Raw genomic sequence first — 24,110 nt, 5'->3', positions numbered from 1 at the left:
AGCCCCTCCTTGAAGCTCTCATCTAGGCCATTTCTAGGCTTCTCTAGAACTGGGCTGCAGGCATGCAATAATTTAGGCCTCTTATTTTGACCAGTATGGTTCCACTGTTTTCCTGTCTAATTCTGTCTTTTTGTGTCTTTCTTATATGTAGATATAGGCTGCCCAAGGCCGGAGACAAACACATCTGCACAGAACCTATGAGAACAGAGCAACATCAACTGTAGTAGTAGTACCATCAATGCATGTTATTCACCTTTTTGCATGCTTTTTTTTTGGAATCACAGATATCTTTTCAGGTTAACCACATCATGGAACTACCTTTTAAGTCTTTCCATGCTCATGCCTTTTACTGAATTTCAGTGCTACAATACTGGGTTCCTTTGCCCGGACAGCTGAAAGGACATCACAGGGAAGACCTATTTCATTGTCTAGGAACAGGTCTGTCCTCTGACTACCTTCATGCACTAAAAGAAAGGAGAACATTGACAGAAGATAGAAATGGCTCATGCATGCTTCCTTCAATGGTGCTGCATTGAGATTATGAATATTATTATTATCATCAGCAATAGAAAGTGTGGTTGTGTTTGAGGGTCCCAGGATGAGGGAAGAGATGAGAATCTTGACTCCATGCTTCAGAAGGCTGATATATTATATTAATTATATTATATTATATTATATTATATTAATCATCATATCGCTATACTAAAACTCTGCTAAAAAGAATAGAGAAAAAGGATCCATCAGAAAGCTAGAAAGGAAAGGAATGGAATGATAACAAAAGCTCATGGCTCTCAGAGAGTCCAACACAGCTGGATCTTTGATTGGTTATTAAGTAGAAATAATCCACGTGGACCAATCAAAGATGCACCTGTTGGTAAACAATGTCCAGACCACATTCCACAGCCATCAGATAGTTAATTGTTTAAATTTCTTTTCTGAGGCTTCTCAGCAGAAATAGAAGAAAAATTCTAGCAAAGGATTTTCATAAAATATCATGGTGACAAGAAAGCATTCTTTTCTAGTTAAATTTACTGAAGAAAGTGAAGAAATTTAAGAATAAAAATGCCTAATTCATTTATTAACTCATCTGAGTCAGCTAATATGCAGTGATTGCCCACTTGGATTGAAGTTTATATCTCACTGAAGGACTCAAATATTGTTCATTTGGCAGGCAGGGGTCTAAGTAAACAGGATTTCCCTGAAGTAGCAAGGAATTATGATGCAATGTGGTTATTTATTAGCTTTGGTTTTACTGTCAGGGAGATGGGCAAATAATACCCTAATGCTTAGAATTTACATGGGTCAAACAATTTGCACTGCCTAGACTCTGGCCAACTTCTTTATAAGTTCCTAGAGATAAGCTTCTAGATAGACATAATTTTGAGAAGCCCTATATCCTCCTTTGATACTTTGTGCAAGTTTAAGCACTTTTGAAAATCAAGCTGTTCATCTGGGTTTTGCAATAAAACTACTCAGAGTAATTTCTTTGAAGAAATTTGCCTCATTTAAACTCAAAGCTTTCACAGAGGATTACCAATCTGCATGTAGAGAGATCTGCCAGTTTGGTTTGATTTTCTGTCCTGAAATGTCCAATGTTGACGATCTAGTCAGTGTAAGTACAGTGTTTAAATATCTGACATTTTAAATTCAAATACAAATATTTTGATGCAGAATGCTCTCATAGATTTTGGGGTTTACAATACAAAATGAAAGTAAATTTTCTAGTCTTGGAATGCAGTAAATGGATGGTTGTCCTCTGGACAGATTTATTTGCATTCATTGTAAAAAACTTGTTATTTGAAAAACATACAGAGAAGTTCTTGTTCACAGTTTAAAGAAATAGCATTTTAAAGCTAATTAGTCTTTCTCTTTAAAATCAACTTTCCTGTGGAAAAAAAAAAAATCTGAGAGTGAAATATTGGTCCCACTGATGAAATCTTCTTTCTATTTGACTAGGAGAAATTAATTTTGATAGTGAGGCATACCAGTCTTAGTTTTACAACGCCCAGCAGACAAAGGTATTACATCTCTACTTCTCGTCACTCTGCTTACTTTCATCTGCAATCCTTGCTGCAAATAGTTATCAGCCAGAATTTGCTCACAGGTCCTGACAGTGTCAGTGCACCTTATCTACCACAACATATGGCTCTTTGCTGCACACCCTGCACGTAAAAGTAATGAAAACCAAATGAAGGCCTGCCTTGATTGTGCCTTTGCAACATTTCTCTGGCACACTGTATGTTTTAGCTGTCTATAGAAAATGAGGGATCTCTTACCCAATATTTATTTTATTTAATTTTATTGCTGCAAAAGCTTGTACCAACATTGCTTCATCATTACTGACTGTTTGTCAGCAATCTAAACCTTTGTTTCCCCAGTGACATTTTTACCATGGTGTGAATTAGGACACATAATATTGTGATTATACATTTTTCAAGGTTTTCAGGCATCATCATTGCTTCTATATAAGCTTTATAAAATGATAGACTCTTCAAAATCAGTGCCAAAACTCCTATTGTCTACCATTTTAAATACAGCAAGTGGGGTTAAGGCTAATCAATTGATACAGCAAATCCTATTAGAGTAATTTAGGTTAGACTTTAACTGTTACTTAGGTTCCTAATTCTCCTTTAATCTGAGTTAAGATGAGGTGCATAAATAAAGTTACCATGTTGGATCTAGGAGCTTTGGAAAATCCCACCCTCCAACATACAATCTACAGTTTTGTGTATGATTTAATTTACTCTCAGGGAAGTAAATGGGATCACATTGCCTGGCCCTCTCTCTGTCAGTCAGACTCTGACCTATCTCTCTCCCTCTCTCTCTCTCTCTCTCTCTCTCTCCCTCTCTCATAACTTTTGAACCCAAGAGCTAATGCTGACTACAGACAGAAAGGCAAGGGCCCAAATGTATTTAGTCCTTACCAAGTATAATGCTTGGAGATAGGCGATCTGCAGCATGAGGTCCACTGCCCTCACCTCTCTCCTCTCCACACAGGCTCACGGGTCAGCCCGTGTGTGGGTCACAGCCAGCACAGCACCACTGTCCCTGTCAGACAGAGGATCTTACCTCGGCTCCAGGAGCAACCCACACAGAGAAGGCAGCAGGCCTCCACCATCTGCCATGGATGCTGAAGGAACTTGAAACACTGGTCAGCTGGAAACTAGGCCACATTGACTTCATAATCTAAAACCTGTCAATTGCTCACTTGCAACAGCCAACAATGGACAGTCACTTCTGGAAAAACACTTCTGAAAACCACACAATTCCTCTGAAATTATATAAACAGACTTTATTTAAAATTAGCTGTTCTCTGGACCTCCACAACTTTGCTGTCTTGAAAAGGGCAAAAAATTTGTACATATCCCAGTGACAGCAGCCATACTGAAGAGCTGACATTGGTGCCTACCCTGAAGAAAATTTTCCAGTCTAGACTGATTCTAGACATGCCACCGGCTCCAGACACATAATAATCCAATTTTAGTTCACACTGGGTAGTATTTCCAATCCCTTAGGTTTACCTCATCATGATCCCCAGTGATCAGCAAAGAGGATGGGTACCATTTCAGGAAGAACAGAAATCTGTCCATAGGCTAGCATTCTAACGTGGCTTCTCACACTTGGGCTCTTTTGTAAATAAAATATTGATGTCCAAGCCTGTGAAGCTTTATGCCATCAAGGCAGTGGACAGTGCTTTTACCTGCTAATAAAAGTACATTAAGAAATTCAGTGGAGATGATTTGCCTTCAGCTGGAAACAGAGAAGCTGGTGTTAAATGGAATTAAGTTGTCAATGACTCATCGTGAAGTTTTCTGTGTGTTAACACAATACAAATTGCAGGCAGCATAGACCCATTTTTAATTCAGTAAGTGAAAGGAAAATTATGATAGCAGAGTAGGAGGAAGAGATGAGAGTTAAGGAACCTACGCAAGTCTTTTCTCACCTTGTATGTAGTGTGATACATATTCTCAAAGCCATGTGACAGGGCTGGGTCTACTGAGTCCTTACTGCTTTCAGAACATGCTCAGACTTCGAGGGGATGTCCATAAACCTGGCAGTGAATAAGCATCACTTCTGCTTGCAGTTTGGTACAGATGATTCATACTCTTGCTACAGCAAGACAGCAGGATCAAAGACATCATATCTCAGTCAGTCCTTGAGTGACCCTGCCAGTTCCTGGCCTTCAATGTTTTTCATTATCTCATCACCCACTGAGGATTGCAGTGTCTTACAGAGCAAAGTAGGTTTAATTTAAGTAGAAGCTTGAGTAGGGCTGTTCGTATATTACACATTTTTTAAAAATTATTTTTACACCAAAGATGGTTTTGCAAATAGTCTGTTGTGGTGTAAAATGAAAGACAAATATGCCATGTACCTACCAGCTGAGACTGCTGAATTACACTACAGAGTAAGACTTTCAAAGGCTGTTACTAAGTTGCTGAGTCACCAACCAAGCTCACTACGCAGTATGTTATAAGCTTTTGGTCCAGTACAATAGAAAAAGATTTGACATAGTTTCAAACAATGCTATCAGCACCAGTGAGTAGACAGAAAACAGGAGGATGGGTCATGGAGAAATTCAGATAGAAAATCAGAAAGTATACACTGAAGCCAGACCTCCTATACTTTAGGGTTTCAGTGAAAGGCTTGTGTCTTCAGCACTATTATGCTGAAGTATTCTTACAGAATGGATTCAGAAAAGGGTGACAATGATTTACACTCCTTTTTGCTGTACAAAATGGTCACCCTTCAGATACAGTCATGAGCTCTCAATTCAATTTTGCTTAGCTTGAAAGATTTAACAATAATATTCCAGTTCCAAAGTACTTTACATGAACAGATTCCTGTGACAAGCTTGAAGTGATATGGCTGTCTGCTCTGGATTTTGCTGGAAGTTTGCATTTTTACAGGAGTTTGCTTGTACAGGACTATTGGTTTGGAGGGATTTTGGATTTTTTTACCTGTACACAATAAATACCAGCGTGATAGGCAATATTTTTTTTCATGTGCAGAGAATGTCATGTCTCTCTAGTTAATAAATATTATTGTAATTCATACCAAATGCCTGTTCACCCTGGAATATGTGATAATCTTGAAGAATTAATACTTGTATTCTATTGGGAGTGTAGGGTTACTTTGCTTTAGCTGGTGTGCACTTCTTTGACTAGATAGGCAAGAGGAAAGAGCAATCTGTTTGGCACCATAAATCAACTCTCCTAATATTTATTTTGATTTCCTGACTCACAAGTCTGCATTTATGTGTTTTAAATATGTGAATTCTTAATAGAAAAATCAGACCTGAAAATTAAACATTCCATGATGTTCCATGTTCTCTGCACAAGTTTAAGCAAATTAACTGGAACTTAATTTATAGAGATGCTAACCTCCTGCAAACATCAGTGTCTGGAATTAAGTATTCAGCATTTATGCAAGTTAAACTCTTAATCTTGATCCTAATGAAACTTATCTATTAATGTTAAGTGCATGTGCATGAAACACAAGGTCTTTGTATTTATCCATAGAATTCACAGAAAAAACACAAAACTACTACTGTAGAATTGAAACTCAAAAACCTTTTACAGTTTTTATAGAATCTTGTAAAAGAAAGAAGAACAAGTGCATGTGTATGTTAGTCAATCTAAGATAATTGCCTCCACACCTCTTGAACATTTGTCACAGACCTGTTAAAGTATTTTCTGGATTTTACTCAGATGTAAATATTCTCTTGCAGGACTGCAAATTCCAGGTATCCATTAAAAGTCTGTTTGTCACAGTAATATGCCAAAAGGAAACATCAAAGAGCTGCTGTCACATTTTCAGGTCTTTTTTATAAGAGTAATCATCCCGGTCCAAGGACACAAACAAGGCAAAGTTTACCAACAGGCATAATTTATTTAGACAGAGCTTTCAGACACCTGAGCTCTTTTCCAGATGTAATTAAACAAAACAAAAACTTACAAGCTTCATCTTGCAACAGATCTTAATTGCTCTGGTGAAGGGTCAAGTATACAACATGCTGTCACCTCTGAAGGAAGCCTTGATGGTATCACATCTTCATTGTCAGAGAGAGTTCTCATTAGTCTTACAAATACGGCCTCATTTGCAGAATTTTAAACAAAATCCTCAAATTTACAGGTATTTTTGTAACTCAGTCCTGAGGGAAATCACTGAAACTGTATAACTAACTTTGTTCATCTATGAAGCCTAAATCATAATATGAATTTTGTTGAAAAGAGTTAGAAGCTATGAGTTGCTCAGGTGATCCGTCTGATAAAAAGTATCTGTATTGTCTTCCCCTTTTTGTTTTCACAGATGAAGTACTAAGTTAGGAGAATTCTGAGACGGCAAAAGTAAGTGGCAAAAAAAAAAAAAAAAAAAGAAAAAAAAAGATGGCAAAAATTATGAAGTGGTGTTTAAAATCACTGTATGAACATTCTGTGGTTTAGCTTTGTTTGTCTCCAACCACCCATGGTTGGGTTACACGTTTGTATGCAAATCTTTCCCATGGAAGCTCTGTCCAGAAACAAAAGGAGTGGTTTTTAAAAACCTGTTGTTAGCGTCTCTTCCATATTCTGTTCTCTCTCTTTCTTGCTGTATTTCCAGCTTGCTTTTTCTTCTTGTTCCAGGGTAAGCCCACACTTCCTTACACCTCCTTGCCCTGATAGGCACATCTAAGTACTCTTGACTGCACACCCATTTCCCAGTTTTTATCCTTTCCTCCAATACTTTGTCCCTGCAAGCTTGTATTCCCTATTCACTCCCTTGAGTTTCTGCCTTTTTTTTTTTTTTTTTGGGGGGGGGGGGGGGGAGGAAGTGGGACAAAAAAATAAAATACAACAAAAAACAAATCCTCCTCTGACTCTTTACCTATCTGCTTTTAGCTAGGCAGATGTTTTTTCATATTTGGAAAGCTGAGGGAGATACCTATAGACATTTCAGTAGTGTATAAGAGTCCAACATGGTCAGATATGGAAAAATGATGATAAAAAGTAAGTATTAACTGTAGAAAGCCAGAAAAGGGGAAAGTAATATGGAACAAAGTTTTGTAAACCTTTTACTAGGCCTAAGCATGCCTTATTAATTGTATATTAAATGAAATAAGGCTTTTAGCATAAGTAGGCCAGAGAGATCTCAAAGAAAAAGGTTATACTAAAAATGCAAAATAAAATAACAGCAATGCACTCTTTACTTTTCATAATCGAACTCACTGCTGTGCAGCAAAGTTGGACTATGGGTGGTGAAAATGAATTGAACCTTTCTCCTGGCAGAGTGAATATATTTTCATCACTGCATATCCACGTTAAGGATGAGGCGCTCCAAGGCCATTTCGCACCAGCAGGGATCCCCACTTTGCATTTCATTTCCCAGATGCAAAGAAGTTGCAGCGTTTTGCGATTTAGTATCTAAAGATGGATTATTTTCGCCAAAAGGGGAGGCCACGGCCCTTGGCGCGTTCCGGGGGTCCCGGGTGACCCTCCTGCGCTGGGCTCCGCGGGTAGCAGTGGCGGGGGCCTCCCCTCCAGAGGGAGCAGGTACGGCTCACTTTTGGGGCTGGAAGAGATAAACAGGAGATGGGCTTAAAGCGTTACAATTCTAAAAACCGGTCAAGTCCGCAAAAGTGGAAAAAAACAAGCCCAGGAGAGGCAGGGCAGTGCACACCTGCCCGCGCCCTCGCCTGAGGCCCGGGAGGGCGCTCAGGGGTTAAGGCCCGCGGGGGCGGGGGCAGCCCGGCCGGGCCCCGCCGCCGCGGCTCCTCTCAATGGGACAGGGAGGGGGCTGGGGCCGGCGCTGGCGCTGAGCTCGTCCGTGTGCGGGGATGTCGCAGGCTCCGCCGGGCGCGGAGCTCCTCAATGACCTGCCCGACCACTCTCCGCGGGTGCGCGGCGCCGTGTCCGAGCTGCGGCGGCGGGCGGAGGCAGAGCCCGGCCAGCGCTGGCCGCAGCCCCTCTCCGATGCCTTCCTGGTGCGCTTCCTGCGCGCCCGAGACTTCCACCTGGAGCTGGCCTGGAGGGTGAGGAGCGGCGGCGGCAGGTCTCGGTGCTCGGGGAGCGCAGCCGGGCTCGGGCTGCGGCTGCGGGACGGGCTGTGGGGTGGGTCCGTGCCCTGCGCTGCCCGGGTCGGGCGAGGCCGAGCGGGGTTTCGGGGTGTGGGTGTTTGCCCGTCATGCGTGTCTTCGGCGCGGCACCGCAGCAGTGCGCGGCGTGGCGGCTGGCTCGGCGCGGTGTCCGTGGGGTAACACCAAGGTGTGGTAAGCGCCGTACAGTCACTCGCCCGTACAGTAAGCGCGGTAAGGTCACAGCTCCGATTGGGAAACAGTATCCTTCAAAGGACACCCCTGTCATGATTATCAGGCTCAGGTTACTAGCAGGCGTACTAGTTTCACTACAGACTTATAATTACTCTAAAACCATGAGTAAACCCTTCTTTTTACTTGGAGTTTAGTCTTTTACAGCACTCCTTGCAGGCGCTGGTACTTTTCCAGCTCTTTGTATGCCTTTTTGCCACAGAGCACACATATTTTCAATATCCAAAGGCATAGATTGTTATCAGTTTGTTATTTTTTTAAATGAAAGATTGACAGTCATTAAACCTTTGGAACAGAAAGTATTTCCAAATCCTCCCAGGGCAAAAGCATTGATTCACATGTGCCAACTGAAAGCTGTGTTTCCATGGAATTTTGTGTTGTTTACACTGCATTGCCCAACAGACTTCACCTATTAGTTTCTTCACCTATTAGTTTCTGACTTCTCTGGACTGTAGATTTTCCAAGTTTACTCACCATAAGAGATCATTGTTTGTATATGGATGTACTGCAGGGTCAAGGCAGCTAAAAAAGGAAATTGAGAAATTGAATTAAGCCCTTAATCATAAGTAGCTTTAAAATTTATATTTTTGTTCTTTTCATTTGACTCATGACATTTGCATCATGGCTTTAAACCTTTCCTCCTTAACAGAAGAACCAACGAGACAAGTCAGATTCCTTTGGGTTTTATGTATCCTACTTGAAGTTCATGAGATTGTTTATATCAAAGCTGTACACTAAACATTGTAGGACCATGCCTTTTTTTTTCTTTTCAAACAAAAGCCATTTTATTTTCCTGCATTTCTTGGTTCCAAAATGCTTAAAGGGCTTAATGAGGACATAGGGATTCCTGAATATTCACTCCTAATTGAATTGTAATTGGTTGTTACTGGTAATCCTACAGACAGGATGGTGGCTCCTCTGAATTTGGCCTGTATGTTTTTGCACTTTAATGGGATGTGAGTGTGTTAGGTAGGTAGGACTAATCTTTGGGAGTGTGGAATCTAGACTAGGTTTAGAGATGGGAGTCTATGAAGTAGCAAATTTCCTATGCTTCTCTTGAGAATCAGCCATCAACACTGGGGACCTCCTTTGAAAAAGTTGTCTTTTTAAAACCTCTTTAGATTTTCTGGGTCTCCACAGGCTGCTAAGTTTCTGAATTTCAAACCTGCCTTTAAATTAAGAAATTCTAATGTTCAAAGTCAACCTGTGTTTAATGTTTCTGTTTAGAATTTCAGTTCTTCAAGTGCTGTAGCCACTTGCACTTAATCTTCTACCTACCAGCTGACACCATTTTCTAGAATACTTCTCTTACAGTAATGGAAGAATAACAGAAGCACTTGCCCCCCACCACAGGAATGTGTTTATTGCAATTGGTATATTAAGGCCAAAGAGAATTATTGGGCAAAAATCTCTCATGGTCCTAAGTTGTACATTCGTCTAACCCAAGTGTGACTACACACAGAAGTTATGTCAGTACTTCATCCTAGACAGAGCCCTCCTGCCATCAGTCCAGAGAGTGGCTCTTCCCTCTTGTCCTGATTTGATGTTGCCTCTCTTGAGTTCAGGCCCACTGGGCTTCCATGTACTACTGCATAGTATTTGTAGAGCAGCTAAGGGACAATCAAAGTTAATGGCCCTGTCAGTGCATATAAGCAACTGTTGTCCAGCGTCTTAGTATGGGCTTATATTCATAGCCTTAACTATGAATCAAGAGTCTGGCACCTGATCAGACCATTTTATTGATGCATTTCTGGTTAATAATTGACACACATTTATCTGATGTCAGTTACCAACATTTGGAAATGCTTCAGAAAAGAATGATCAGGTAGATTGTGTCAAGACATTCAATTTCTAAATCCTTTATGGTGACTCATAACAGCAATTTTTTCCGGTTTTCCAGTGGCAATTCCAGACTTGCTTTTAATGATATATTGATATCTCTCATGCTAGAAGAAAATCCAGCACTGAAACAGGTATCTGGAATTGAAGGACTTGAAGAAGAGATAAAACTGCCTTAATTTCTTGAAGAGTGATCATTCAGTTAAGCTCAGTAACAGACTATTCTCACAGAATCACAGAATACATTGAGTTGGAAGGTACCCACAGGAATCATTCAAGTTCAGGTCTGGGCCCTGCACAGGCACCCTGTCAGAGAGTCACACTGTGTGCCTGAGAGCATTGTCCAGATGCCTCTTGAACTCTGTCAGGCTTGGTGCTGTGTCCACTTCCCTGGGGAGCCTGTTCCAGTGCCCAGCCACCCTTTAGGTGAAGAACTTTGTTCTAATACCCAACCTAAACTCCCCCTGACACAACTTCAGGCCATTTCCTCATGTTTTGTCACTGGTCACCACAGAGATCAGTGTCTGCCCCTTTTTGAGTGTACCAGCTATGTGTGTATGTTTGACTTCGCTGTTATCACTGAAAACACTGCCACTTGGATTCACTAGTGATATGTGAAATCTGGACAACTAGCATCTCCTTTTGGACATGAATGTTTCTTCCTGTTTTATTATGCATCACATCCTATAACTCTTGTATAGGACTGAGACTCAGTGACTTTGGAATGCTGTCTTTTTGTACCTGAAATAGATAATATTCTGGGGAACAGAAGAAAAATGTTTGGCATTGAAACTCTATGCAAAGGGTTTTCATAACATAAATATATAAGCATCACTTTGTGGCACTGAAAACTCTCTAAATATCTAGGACCCTTTGAGGAGTTCTGGTTGATACCAAGGTATATAGCCAGACTTTTGTTTTTCATTCGACTTACAGAGGAATGAGGATTTCCTAGTGTGTTCTGCTGCAAGGAAGTCACCTAGGATGACTGTGCTGTACAAGCAGTGTTGTTTTCTGTAGTGTCAAACACACTGCTGAGTCTCAGACATTATCTCTGAGGATCTTCACATCATTCAAACATAAATGCTAAGTTAGAATCAGTCACTTGGCGGCTTTTCTTCCATCAATACCGAGGAATTCCTTGAAAAGGATGGAAGAGCCCTAATTAGCTCTCTGAGCTGACTCTTGAGGAAACAAATCAGTCAGCCAGGCTTCTCTTTGTGCTAAGCCAGAACGTGCCAGTCTTTTTTTTCCAGTGACAAGGAAGTAATGCATGAAGAATTAGGAAAGTTCTGTGTCTCTATAAAATATTTTAAATTCTTTGTCTGAGTAGTATAAATTTAAACATACAGTTGTATGTTTAAATTCTGGGTGTATTTGTACACGCATATATAAGAAGAAGTATAAAATGCATATGCGCACAAAGGTTTATATTCTGAAATTTGAGCTGTGGTTTCTCCTGCAAAGAATGCCAGTAGAAAACATTTTTTTCCCAAGCATTGTGTACACTGGTATGACTTCTGACACAACAGAGGCCTAATTCTGCCTATCATCCACGTTAATATAACTAAATAGTTGTTAATCAAGAAAAATATATTAATTTATATATACATATGCATTAGTTTCTCTAACAAGCACAATGTTTTCTAGTTCTTTTGCTTCTAAGTAAAGTACTAAGTTCACTTTGGTTTGTAGGACCTGAATCTTGGTTTAATTGGTAACTTTGTAATCTCTAATGTTCAGAAATCTGGAACTATCCCCAACAGACATCAGGGAAAAAAACCTCTTAATTAATGCTGAACTACAGACACTGGAGTTTGATAAACAGCTTTCCCCCTGTTTATCAAGTTATCTTGCATCTATTTTCAGATGCTGAGCAGATGCTAAGTAGGTTATTCCATTTGTAAACACAGATAATTATACACTGAGATGTTTTTCTTGTCTCGTTAAGTGTGTGAGCCATTTTTTATACTGGGTAATGAATGTGTCTGTTTTTCCTGAGATTAGGTTGTTTCGTCTATATCCAAACTGATTGTTATATGCAACATTTATGTTTTACCCTGCTGAAAAAGAATCTTATTTGAAAAAAAATTTACATGAATTTCTGTGCTTAAACAGTTTTAAACTAGAAAACCTCTAAACCACTGCTAGTGTTTGAATTTCTTTCTGTGTTTAAGGATTACTCTTTTAAGTGGCCATGTGAGACTTGACTATGTCCAGCTGTAAGAAAGGGGTTGCTTACATAAATAAAAATTTACAGAATATCTGCCAAAACCAGCTGTAGATTCTGTGGAAGGTTCTGTAATGCTGACCTTTATTTCAGACCTAAATAATTTTAGGTAATTAGATTAGGTTTTTAAAATCTGAGAACTCTTCAGCACTTTGTGATTTTCTTGCCAAGGGAAGTATGTTTTAGGCTTAGCCAAGTTATGTGTCTGAAAGGTGCACCACTTACTTGTGTCATGGAAAGTGTCAGAAGTATTCCAACCATATATTTACTCCTTAATGGGTGTGCAGGTAGGTTAACTATGCCATCTGTAAGGATCTTGAGTGCATCTCAAGCTGAAAACACCACTCTCTTTATTCCAAAGTTCAAGAACTTAAATCCTTTTTTCCAACCTGGAAAATGCAAATATCATGAAAATGAGAAACCATCTGTATTGACTAGACAGGATTATTTAGAGTATTGAATTAATGTGTCATTTTTATTCTTATCCTAGTTTTGGCAGGGAGATCTTCAAAGAGGTGTTTAAAATATATATCTTCATGATGTCGTGGTACCACAGATTTTAGAAGAAAAGTGACAAATTACAAAGCGACAAATGTTTGCATAGTTTTTTTCAGGGTGGTTTTGTATTTTGCTGCTATTTCAGAGTCTGTTTTGGAAAGACCAAGGAAAAAACATGTTGACATTGCTGTCTGGCACAAAGCACTTGGGATTGCTCAAACAGTGCCCTTTGTTAGACAGTCAAGTACTGACAGAGTGAGATAATCAGAGTACCTCAACAGACCTATTTTCGCAATTGTAGTGGACTTCTGTTCCACAAATTAACTTACTTTCCCTTCTTTCTCCCTCTTTCCTTCACCAGGTTTGTTTGTTAGTTTTAAAACTAACCTAGGCTAAATCTGATTGAATGCAGTCAAGAGACTTCTAATAAAATTCTCCTAATGGTGAAATGTTTCTTTCTATGGTGATGGTTTAGGATGAGGCTTTTATCTGTTGGTTTTTTTTTTTTCCGCTGCCAAATCAAGTGGGATTCTAGCATGGTATATAATTTTTTTTTTTTTTTGGATCTATATATGTATTTATAGGCTCTATTTCCATAAAAAATATAGCTAATTTCTAATCAGTGTACCATGTATTTTTATGCAAATTTTGATGATAAACAATAATGTTTTATAAATAGTTTCCTCATGGCAATTCCTTTGAGAGACCTCCAAAATCATTCAACCTTAATCTGAGCAGAAAAACATTAAGCTGAAGAAAAGGTATGTTTTATGTAAAATGATACAAGAAGCTTAAAAGTAGAGGGAAAAGTAGGAGATACGACTAATTATCTGACATGAACATGCTGTGAGCTACAGGATGCTGAGTTCCAGGTCTCCCTCTAAGAGTCTGTAGGGATGAATTCAATTTTACTGAAGTTCCTTCTGATCATTCTTCCAATAAAAATACTGAAGAAAATGATACTTACATAGACACAAAAAATTTAATTTTTTTTACAGTTATGTTCTATTAGTTGGACCTGACAGCTCTTTTAACTTTAGTACTTCTGTTACAAAATATAGAGTAATTGATAAAGGAAAAAAATAATTTCTGTTAATACAAATTAAAGGAAATAAAACACTTTTGGTTGATGCTTTCAGTGCAGTGAACAAATTTAATTTGTGAAACTGTGCTAAGGATCAGCCTGGGTTTTCCTGTTTGATGAAATATAGAAATAATATAAGCCTAGCTTTCAAAAGCTAGGCTGTGCATGCCACCTTTAAGATTTAAAGCTACATTTTGGTTTGCTGTGAAACAAGATACTGAAAAGTCTGGTTCTCTTAGCTACTTTGAAGGTCTTGGATTAGACCTCTAAGTCATAGCCATTGAGGAAATTAAAACAAAATATTAATTACTTGTAATAGCTATCTCTCTACTTTCCAAACTTAGTGATAACCTTAGCAGAGGTGATACAGCAGAGGCAAATTTTAGTTGATGAGCAGAGAGGAAGCATTTTAGTAGACAGTCTTGCATAGCTTCCTACTTATGCACAATATCTTAAATAAATTTTAATTTCAGGGCATAGTTCATTTTCACCACAACCACTTAATATTAAAGGAGACACAGTAATTAGACTTGGGAGTTAGAACTACTACATCACCAACTTAATTTTTCACAATCTGTCTCTAAGATGACCTTTCACAGTGCTGCCTGTAATTCCTCAACACAGATGTTACCTCACAAAGGAACACCTTTAATTGCCTCTTCCTTAGCATTAGTCCATGGCCTTTCAACACACAGCTCCTCCTGTGCCTTAGAAATGCTGGCTATGGTGCTGCCTCACAGCCTTTGGAATCAGGCTGACCAAGTCCCTGACAGCAGATGGGATCTCTGTTTTATTTAACCAGACAGGTTGTCATTATTTCCACTCTGTGGGAGGGAAATTGTCAAATGTGTAATGGACCCACTACTGTGTTGTATTTTCTCATTTCAGAGGGGTAAAAGAGACCTCAAAAATGTTTTTGGGTATGCTGATGAGCATACCTGTTTCAAATAGTAAATTGGAATTATTGATGACTGTGTAAAAAATAGGGAGGAAGGGAGAGAGTGAGTGAGTGAAGGAGAATGTTCCTCCATAAAATTTTGCACGTATAAATTAAAAAAAATTCCTGAAAGAGTCTGATGAAGTAGCAAAATGACAATCCTAAAGGTAACCTGAGCAGAAAAAAATGGGGTTTAGATGCTTTTTATGTAGAAACAACAGGCTTATTGTATATTCAGTTTTATTTCTGATACAAAATGATAACTGTGATCCATTAATGATTTGACTGGTTATAAATTCATCATGGCAATTTACTCATTTACTTGATCCAGTATAGCAACCTTCTGTTTCTAAGGGGTGATTTGATTAAAATATACAATTCAATTATAGCTAATTTAATGAATTAAACCTGACTGTGACCACATTTGGGAAACATATTTTTAACTGTGCTCTTCCTATAATAGCTGATGCTTACCTGACATCCACATTATTTTCTTTTTCCAGTTATTGAAGAATTATCAGAAGTGGAGAATCGAATGCCCAGAAATAAGTGCAGATTTACAACCATCTTCTGTTCTTGGTCTTTTGCAAGCTGGCTATCACGGAGTCCTAAGGTCAAGAGACCCACATGGAAGCAAAGTTCTAATATACAGAATTGGTGAGTGACAAAATTGCTTGGAACGGTTTTACACCTGATTCTGACACTGAAGTTTTTAGGGGTTTTTTGTTTGCTTTGTTTTTTGCTTTTGTTTGTTTGTTTGGTTTGGTTTGGTTTTTTATTGTGGTTTGTTTATTATTTTAATTGTCACCATTTCAGGTGCAAACCAAAAATATTTTATGGGTACAACTGCAGGGGTTGATAAAATTAGATCATATCAGAACATCTTAACTAGAAATTTAATATATTTATGTTCCTTGCTAGAAATGCATTTACATTAATATAAAGGTGAACTTACTGAGCTATAAGAGTTAAATAATTTTACTTATATATTGGCATAGATAGAGCTGTACAATCCCTTAAGAATAACCTAATTTTCTTTTTAGTGAAATTCTTATTGCATCAAAAGAATATTGAAGGTTAAAACTTGTAAGATTATGTAGGGTTTTTTTGGCTCTGAGTATCCCAAAAATCATTTGACTTTATGTAAATTGTCAAAGTCATGGGCTAAGACTGTGGTACTGATGCAGATGCAGCACAGAGTAGGGAGAACACAAACAAAGGTGTACACCTTGTCATATATCAACATTCAGTTTAGGCTTGGATGAGCAGTTCACCAGGCTTTCATTGTTTACTTGTAGCCAAAGAGTCCTAGCAAACAACACTTAGAAAATGCTTGATGCATCTCCCAAAAATATTTTCAAAAAGTACATAGTTAAATCTCTTCATGCTTGTTTTCTGTTATATCTCTTTATGCTTGTTTTGGACTGAAGCTTTATTTTTGCCAACTTTCAAAGAACTGTATTATTATAATCTGTAGGTCTAGTAGGCAGTTGTGTCCTTTAAAGCTTTCATCTAGGGTTAAGGCTCATCCCATGCAATTTTTTTTCTCAGGCCTCAGAAAAAAAATAAGTGAGATTCACTGAGTTGTGCCAGAAAATTATGGTGCTGAAAAGCAATTATATTAATTGATTGGACTGATGATCTGCAGCTTCTGCTAGCATGAGTGTTACTGAATTGTACCTTGTACTGGGTCTGTGGCCATAGTTACAACGTGCTACATTACATGGTACTATCTACTAAAAGAGCATCAAAGATGAACGAGAGAGCAGGCACAAAAATTAACCTATGCACTGGCAAAACAGTTTATTTCAGGAACTTTGTTCTTGCTGATTAATTCTTCTTCCTGAGAAGCACATTAGAAGCCATAGGAATAAAAAGTGCAGGTGTGTGGGGTTTTCTCATGGTAATGCAGAGTAATCTATCTTCCCTTCAGGACAATGGGATCCCAGTTTATTTACAGCATATGATGTGTTCCGTGTAAGTCTCATCACATCTGAACTCATTGTAAAGGAGATCGAGACTCAGCGAAATGGAGTCAAGGCCATCTTTGACCTTCAAGGGTGGAGATTTGCTCATGCTTTTCAAATCAGTCCAGCAGTGGCCAAGAAAATTGCTGCTGTTCTCACAGTAAGTATGACATAATGCTTTATGCAGCTTCATTGCTATGACTTCAAATTTTTCATCTCTTCCAAGCTATAGTAAATTTTTCTTCTGTAGGCATTCTCAGACTATGCAACTTAGAAGAACAAAATCCTAAATCAATAACAAGTTGTGCTTGATTTTACCCAAATTTTATTCTTCTACACCAGTAAATGCCCTCTAGCTTCTGCTATTTTATAAAAACTCCACCAACCTGTTACAACACAAGTATTTCATGACTGGAGGAGCAGATGAAACCCAGTTTTCAAAGGATCTCTGTTTTTTATCCTGTTTCATCTCTTCTCTTCCATTCTTTTGTGTAGTATCTCATATTTAAAGCATTTATTCCTGTCTCAGAGAATATTAAAAATAGTATGCACTGTAAGCAATTAAGAGCAAGACACTCTTAACTTGTTACCAGTATGGATGATGTTTATGTGATCTTCCATCTGCTAACAACAGAATGTATAACGTTTATGTTCTGCTTGCTTTCTTCCCCACAACATGAGCATTGTTTGGTGCAAATCATTGTTACCTCACCTCCTGTTTTTCATAAAATCTCAGGACTTTACTGTCTTTAAGTCTTATTCATTTCTGCCAAATTCAGTTTAACTTTGCCACTGGATTTGAGAGAAAAAAAAAATAAAGAAAAAAGGGAACAGAGAATTGACAGCCAAGCTACAGTGTAGCCCTATAATCTTATTTTCCTTCAGAAGTTATGTTGAAAGTCAGTAATAATAAAACTGTTAGCCTGTGATGTGGAAATGAGCCAGGGAGATAATCTCTTGCTCTGATTTGCTAAGGTTCATATCTGAGATTCAATCAAAGCTTAGTCATTGAATTAATATCATCAGAACTTCAGATGTCCTTCCTTTCTGATATCTTCTATAAAACTTTATTGAAACCATTAGGTATTCCCAACTTTGTACATCTAGAATAAGAACTCCTGGTGTTATGCAGTCTTGGGTCAGATCTCATGGAAACAGGACTAGTGAGAGTGTTTCAGTTGATTTCTGAGGTAGTAGACATATTGCTGGTAATTTTTTTAACCTTGAAATAGAGCAGAAAGGAGGCAGAATAAGATTTGCAAGAACATCTAAAGGTTTCAATCCATTATCTCAAAGCAGGAAATTCTTTGACTTTGTTTCCATCTTGACCTATTTCTGATTTTTTCAAACTTCTAAATGCTTATTCTAGCTATGGAAAAGCAAAATTAAAAATTGTGTGTTTCCAGTGTTCTTTTATAAGAAGAAAAATAATTTTAATATTTTTTTTGTCCCCTGATTCCTTTCCTCACTTTTAACTGGGTTTGTAAATTTTATCCAAAGATTATATTAGTGTTGTTCAATATTATATAATCATAGAATATATTAAGTTGGAAGGGACTCATCAGAATCATCAAGATCAACTCCTCACCCTATGCAGGACACCCCAAGAGATACACCATGTGGCTGAGAGCATTGTCCAGACACTTCTTGAACTCTTGTCAGGCTTGGAGCTGTGACCTGGGGAGCCTGTTCCAGTGCTCAACCACTCTCTGGGTTAAGAACTTTTTCCTCATATCCCATATAAGCCTCCTCTGACACAACTTCAAGCCATTCCCTTAGGTCCTGTCTCTGGTCAGGAGAGTGAAGAAATCTTCCCTTCCTCTTCCCCTCACAAGGAAATTGCAGACTGTGATGAAGTTTCTCCTCAGGCCCCTCTTCTCCAGGCTGAACAGACCAAGTGGCCTCAGCCACTCCTCACACAACTTCCCCTCCAGGCTCTTCACCATCCTCCTGACCCTCATTTGAAGCTCTCTAATAGCTTAATGTCTTTTATATTTTGGTGCCCAAAACTGCACACAGTGTTCAAGGTGAGACTGCCCCAGTGGAAAGGAGAACAGGACAATGGCCTCCTTTGCCCAGCTGGAGATGCTGTGCCTGATGCACCCCAGGACATGCTTAATGCACTCCAGAATATGCTTATAAGTAAAACCTTACTTTTAACCCTGTACTTAACTCAGGAAATGTGTCTTGCAAATTACTATCCTGTATCAAGAAACAGAAGTTAATAGAAAGGAAATATGTACTAAGGAATGGAAAGCATAGTATGGATAATAAGTGACATTATCTTGAAAAGTCCGTTATCCCAGGCAGAAAATTGTTTTGTGAAAATGATAGTAGACTTTAAGTATATGATAACCCATAATAACATCAAGTGAACATAAAAGCTGATAATTTTAGGGTCTTTACCATACATGAAAATCCAGGCGTGGCACTAAAGAAATGTTTTAGCTTTGGGTTTTTTCTTCCTTAGAACTACTGAACTAGTGAGGAGATATGTTTGTGAGAACCGCCATTTTTATAAGCAGGAAACCTCTCAGATATCCCCATTGCACAAAGCTTGTTTTGAGCACTGCCATATTTTCTTTTAAATTTCAAAGATCTGGAACTTTTAAATGAATGCAAGTAAAATCCAAGCTGTTTTATATTATAAAGGCTGTATAGCAGATATTTTAAAATTTTCATTAAAACAGTAGTCTTGTAAAGCTGAACTTCTGTCTTGGCCAAATTCCTAGTAATTTCAAGGCTTACCACTAAATTCTAAATAAAACTTACTTAACTTAAAGTTAGTATTTTCAATAGTTTATGTATATTTATGGCTGTAAATTGCCAATAAAAGCACATATTTAGATAGCATTTTGTAAATTAGTAGTAGAATCTTGTGAAAAATTGCACATTAGAAGAAAGGCTGAGCACAAAGTTTGTGTACAATTTTTATGTGCAATTTGGTGATAGTTTTCTTTTTCGTTTTTCTGTTTTTAATATTCAATCTCACTTCCTACTGAGGTGAAAATATTATTAGACCTTTTCCCTCTAATGAGAGGAACAAGATATGATTTTTCTAAATGTTGTTCTTAATTTACACTGCTAGAAAATGCAGGAATTGGCAAGGTCAGAAGAAATACTTTAACCTACGGACTAGACAGTTTTTACAGGCCTGTGCTTAATTATAGAGGTGTTTCAATAATGTTTTCTTTTTCTTCTGTTTTCCATGTATGCTGACAGGATTCCTTTCCACTGAAAGTTCGAGGTATCCACTTGATTAATGAGCCTTTATTCTTCCACCCAGTCTTCGCTCTAATTAAGCCTTTTCTCACTGAAAAAATAAAGCAACGGGTGAGTGCACACAAATATTTCTTTCTGCCACAAAACCCTTGTATGACAATCTGCAGCACTTTCCTTAGGCTCTGTTCCTCCCGAGTACTGAAAAGCATAAATCATTTTTGTTGGTTAGTGCCATACAGACCTCCAGAATCTAACAGTAAAGCATTTGCAGTTATTATTAACATGAGAGTAGCAAGTGGTGCTGTTATCACTCCTCTGAAGAGAAAAAACAGTAACACAAAGAGGTTAAATAATTTGCTTGAGGTCACATAACAATTCTTCTGCAGAATTAGAAAAAGGTCCTGCATTTCCCAGTGCTCTGCCTATAAATTATAGAGAAAAATAATCACTGAGCAGTGTTTTATAGTCCAAGCTGTGCAGCATTAGTAGAAGACAACTGTTTAGCTCTGACAGATCTCCAGAGGCATTTGTGCATCAAAAATTGATCAGACTTAATTTCTAAGTAGTTGCTTTAAATAGTTTTGCGGTTAGAGATCTGCAAATAGATTTGTATATGGATGCGAAAGCATGCCAAGGACTATGGTTTGTCGCAGCACAGGAAAAATATTGAAGTTTTCAGCTGGCACAAAAGTGAAGTGGTAACAGCAGGACTAAGGTACAAAATAAGCAGCCCTGTCTATTGTTATTCCAGTTCTGAAGCCTCCTTTTCTCAGCACATGGATCTTGGGCATTTGCAATAGCCACTGCCTGCCAGGACAGTCAATCCTAGAAAAGTATCAGACTGGAAGTAATGAACAAGGCTTCAAAATAGCTACAATAAAGCAAGAGGAGAAGAACCAAACCTACAGTATCCAAAGAGTTAAAGTGGAGAAGTAGTCCAGAATCCAATTTCAGTTGGAGCTGAAAGATAAGGACTGATGTATAGATTCTGTTGACTATCTTCCTTGACACCTGTCTGAACCTACAGATATACTACATAATCTTGTTTTTAAATACATGTGGCAGGACCAGATAGTAATGGCCACGAGTCAGACATGGCTCTTTTCTTGGAAATGACTGAAGGGCAACTACAAGATACCATGAAGAAACAAATCACCAGTATTCCCATGGTTTAGTTAAGTTTAGCATTTTCGATGTAATGTCTACTCTCACCAGCGTTGCTAAACCAGTCTGGAACAAGTGTATAGTTAGTTTTGGTCCTGTGCTCACAGCTACATAAAATGCAGTTCTCAGGTTGTAGTCCATCCTTCACCAGCCTTCAGATTCAGAGGAGGACAGAGTTTGAGTACCTAGGGTAAACTCACAAGGGTAGTTCCTCCATTTAAGGAATTAATTATGAACAAATACACTTATTTAGTTAAACCAAGCTGGTAGGTTCAGCTCTTGCACTGAGATGCTTTGCTGCCTGTTGTCACTCAATAGTCTAGCATTCATACCCGAGTAAATGCTTTTAATATTTTGGTTTAGGTGTACATGCATGGAAATAACTACTTGCAGAGTCTGACCGAACACTTCCCCATCAGCATTCTCCCACAGGAATATGGGGGGGAGGAAGTCTCCATTGAAGAGCTGGCCAAGGAATGGACTGACTTCATAATGGCATCATCAGATTATCTTCAGAGCATTTCTCTGGCCTAGGAATAACTTTAATACAGTATTTTATCAATTCTTGAACACTGGAATTGGAAATAAATTTAATAAGCAAATTTCCATTGTGAATGAAACCAGAATGTCTTTGCAGGGCACTCATTGAATGTTATGTTGGCTGCACTTTTATACTGACTGGAGGCTATCAGTTTGTATGTCTGAAGAGATTAATGAATTTTACATGTTTGTCTCACTGTTTGTTATTGAGTAACTTGTATGTCAGAAAGCTGAAGAGTGCATTGGAAATCAGATTGATACTGCTGTGTTAGGTCTTTGGAGACAACTCATCTGTAATAATGTAGTCCAGAACCTTACACTCAGCTCTTGTGTCTTGGCTTGTCAAGACAATACAAAACAAAGAATAGACTGTGAATAGGGTAGTTTGTTGCAGAAATAAGACTGCAGGGCTAATTTACAAGGAGTGAAGAGGCTGCTTTTTGGATTGATTCTCAGGGAAAAAATGCTGTTTTGTTAGTTTGTATCAAATTGGAAATTAGTCAGCAATAGTGAGACATTTGTGTTAGTCTTTGTGCTGCTTGTGAAGCTTCCCTTTTTGTCCTAATTAACAGAGTAATCTTCCAAGTTTTATAGAAAAACACCAGGTACCTATTCAAAGAACAGTGTGAATCAGGGAGGAACTGGTAAAGGAGTCATAACAACCTTGAAAATTCTTATTTTCTTACTTAAAATTGATACTGTCTATGGACAACTATAAACAACTCAGATTATTATCCTTTAATCCCTAGTGTAGAGGACAACAGAGGTCAAAAGTTTTCAGCTGTTTGCATTATCTGTTTGTTTCAGAGGGTAAAGTAGGTTATCCTTTGTGGATCTGAACTTTAGAAATATCTGTTGTATGTTTTAAGGGTGTTGTGATGTCACTTTGGACCTCAGCATAGGAGATGCTTGGTATCGCCATTTTATTTTCAGTACAGTAACTGTTCTTAACTCTGTTTTGTTTTTGCATAAGCACTATATGTTTAAGCATTCCCTATAAATTTTCCTATTAATAAATCCATAAAAAATCCTTTTATCTCAGGTAGCTAGAAATTATAACTTCTCTTATTTAGTACTCTTTAGGATATTGGAATAGTATCTAGACATAGGGAACGGAAATTAAACCATCCTATTATATTAGAAATGCTTTACTTTAGATTATGATTAGTAAGGCATTATTGCAAGAGTCATTGGAAACGATTCTTTATTAGCAAGAGAAACCTCTATGAAAGACCCCTTAGAGTACTTGTTGATTGTATTTTCTTCTGCTCTGGTAAGATCAATACCTGAAATTCTTTCAAAACTGACAGCAACCTCTTTTTTTTTTTTCCCAATTTCTGAATTTCCTGAAGTGGCTTTTTAATTTTTCTCTTTCAAAATATTTTTGATATGGGGCTTAAATGTAAAGAAACCTTATTCGGATATATGATTATATGAAAATGTATTTCATATATATTTTTTTCTCAGATTTTGTGATACACTGTTTTGTGATACAAAAGATCCTTAAACAGACGAGTTCGATGAACTGCAAATTCTTCTTTATAAGAAAAATAGATTAAGTAGTCAGGTATCTGGCAATTGTTCAACTGTGTAACTCAAGTTCCAGGTAATTTACCAGCTGGAGACCCAAAGCTATTGTCTTAATATTACAGTCCTTCAATTTTAATCTGTGAATGTAAACTGCACTAAGAAATGAACCATGTTTCAGTGAACAAGAAAATTTAAACTTTTCCTATGAAACCAATCTCTGATTGCTACTGGTTTATGTAGTAGAAACCTCATTTGATTGCACATATATATGCATATTTAGCTGTGGCTTTTTAATCTTTATTTGGACTTCATCAGCTCTATGAATATAAAGTCCTAAATGTCTTCAAAAATACCCTGATCCTGTTATTAAGTGGTAGTGTGTTTGCATAACTCAGCAGTTAGAGCACTGAGCACAGTTTTTTTTTTCCTGAACTGTTAATTATTTTGTAATGTTTACATATTATATAGGAGGTGGGAACTCTTAATTGCCATTGCTGTTAATAATAAGGACACAATATAATTTGAACATTTACATAATGAATAGTGAAGATATTGGTATGATGTGCGGTGGTGTCGCAGCTTTGAGCAGCAGCCAACAAAACAAAAATCCTTAAGTGCTTTATTCTTTGTAAACATCAGCAGTGCCTCTAAAAAAAATAAAGTTCCTGTTAAACGGTACAAATTTACTACTGACTGTCAGCACGATGTAATGCACAATTTTAATTTTTTTTCCTCTTTTTAAATGTATTAACATATATTTTAATTAATAAACCCTTTCTGGTTGAACCAGCCTC

General features: G+C 37.9%; 1 protein-coding gene and 2 long non-coding RNA genes across 3 annotated transcripts; 1 reads left to right on the top strand and 2 right to left on the bottom strand.

Annotated features, from left to right (window-relative positions):
- Positions 1-6,833: 6,833 nt before the first annotated feature.
- On the top strand, positions 6,834-24,052 carry TTPA (alpha tocopherol transfer protein). Its single transcript, XM_041413070.1, has 5 exons — positions 6,834-8,011; positions 15,397-15,550; positions 16,827-17,020; positions 20,083-20,193; positions 21,610-24,052. The coding sequence occupies exons 1-5, from the start codon at positions 7,817-7,819 to the stop codon at positions 21,778-21,780; spliced, it is 825 nt and encodes a 274-aa protein (XP_041269004.1). The 5' UTR covers positions 6,834-7,816; the 3' UTR covers positions 21,781-24,052.
- LOC121340357 lies at positions 8,052-15,438 on the bottom strand. Its single transcript, XR_005953286.1, has 4 exons — positions 15,368-15,438; positions 12,600-12,763; positions 8,780-8,827; positions 8,052-8,335 (listed from the first exon to the last, which is right to left on the bottom strand). It is a non-coding gene; the product is annotated as an uncharacterized LOC121340357 (long non-coding RNA).
- LOC121340356 lies at positions 19,648-21,508 on the bottom strand. Its single transcript, XR_005953285.1, has 2 exons — positions 20,989-21,508; positions 19,648-20,173 (listed from the first exon to the last, which is right to left on the bottom strand). It is a non-coding gene; the product is annotated as an uncharacterized LOC121340356 (long non-coding RNA).
- Positions 24,053-24,110: the final 58 nt, after the last annotated feature.

Source organism: Onychostruthus taczanowskii, unplaced genomic scaffold (assembly GCF_017590055.1).
Source record: "Onychostruthus taczanowskii isolate IOZ18803 unplaced genomic scaffold, ASM1759005v1 scaffold4, whole genome shotgun sequence".
Lineage (NCBI taxonomy): Eukaryota > Metazoa > Chordata > Aves > Passeriformes > Passeridae > Onychostruthus > Onychostruthus taczanowskii.
This window is presented reverse-complemented; position numbering and strand designations above follow the sequence as displayed.

Bases quoted from the DNA above. Each gene is read 5' to 3' on its own strand.
- TTPA (XM_041413070.1), top strand. From the start codon at position 7,817: ATGTCGCAGGCTCCGCCGGGCGCGGAGCTCCTCAATGACCTGCCCGAC. The intron at 15,551-16,826 runs GTGAGTGACAAA...TCTTCCCTTCAG, and splicing joins AGTTCTAATATACAGAATTG to GACAATGGGATCCCAGTTTA. The intron at 20,194-21,609 runs GTGAGTGCACAC...ATTTTGGTTTAG, and splicing joins CTGAAAAAATAAAGCAACGG to GTGTACATGCATGGAAATAA.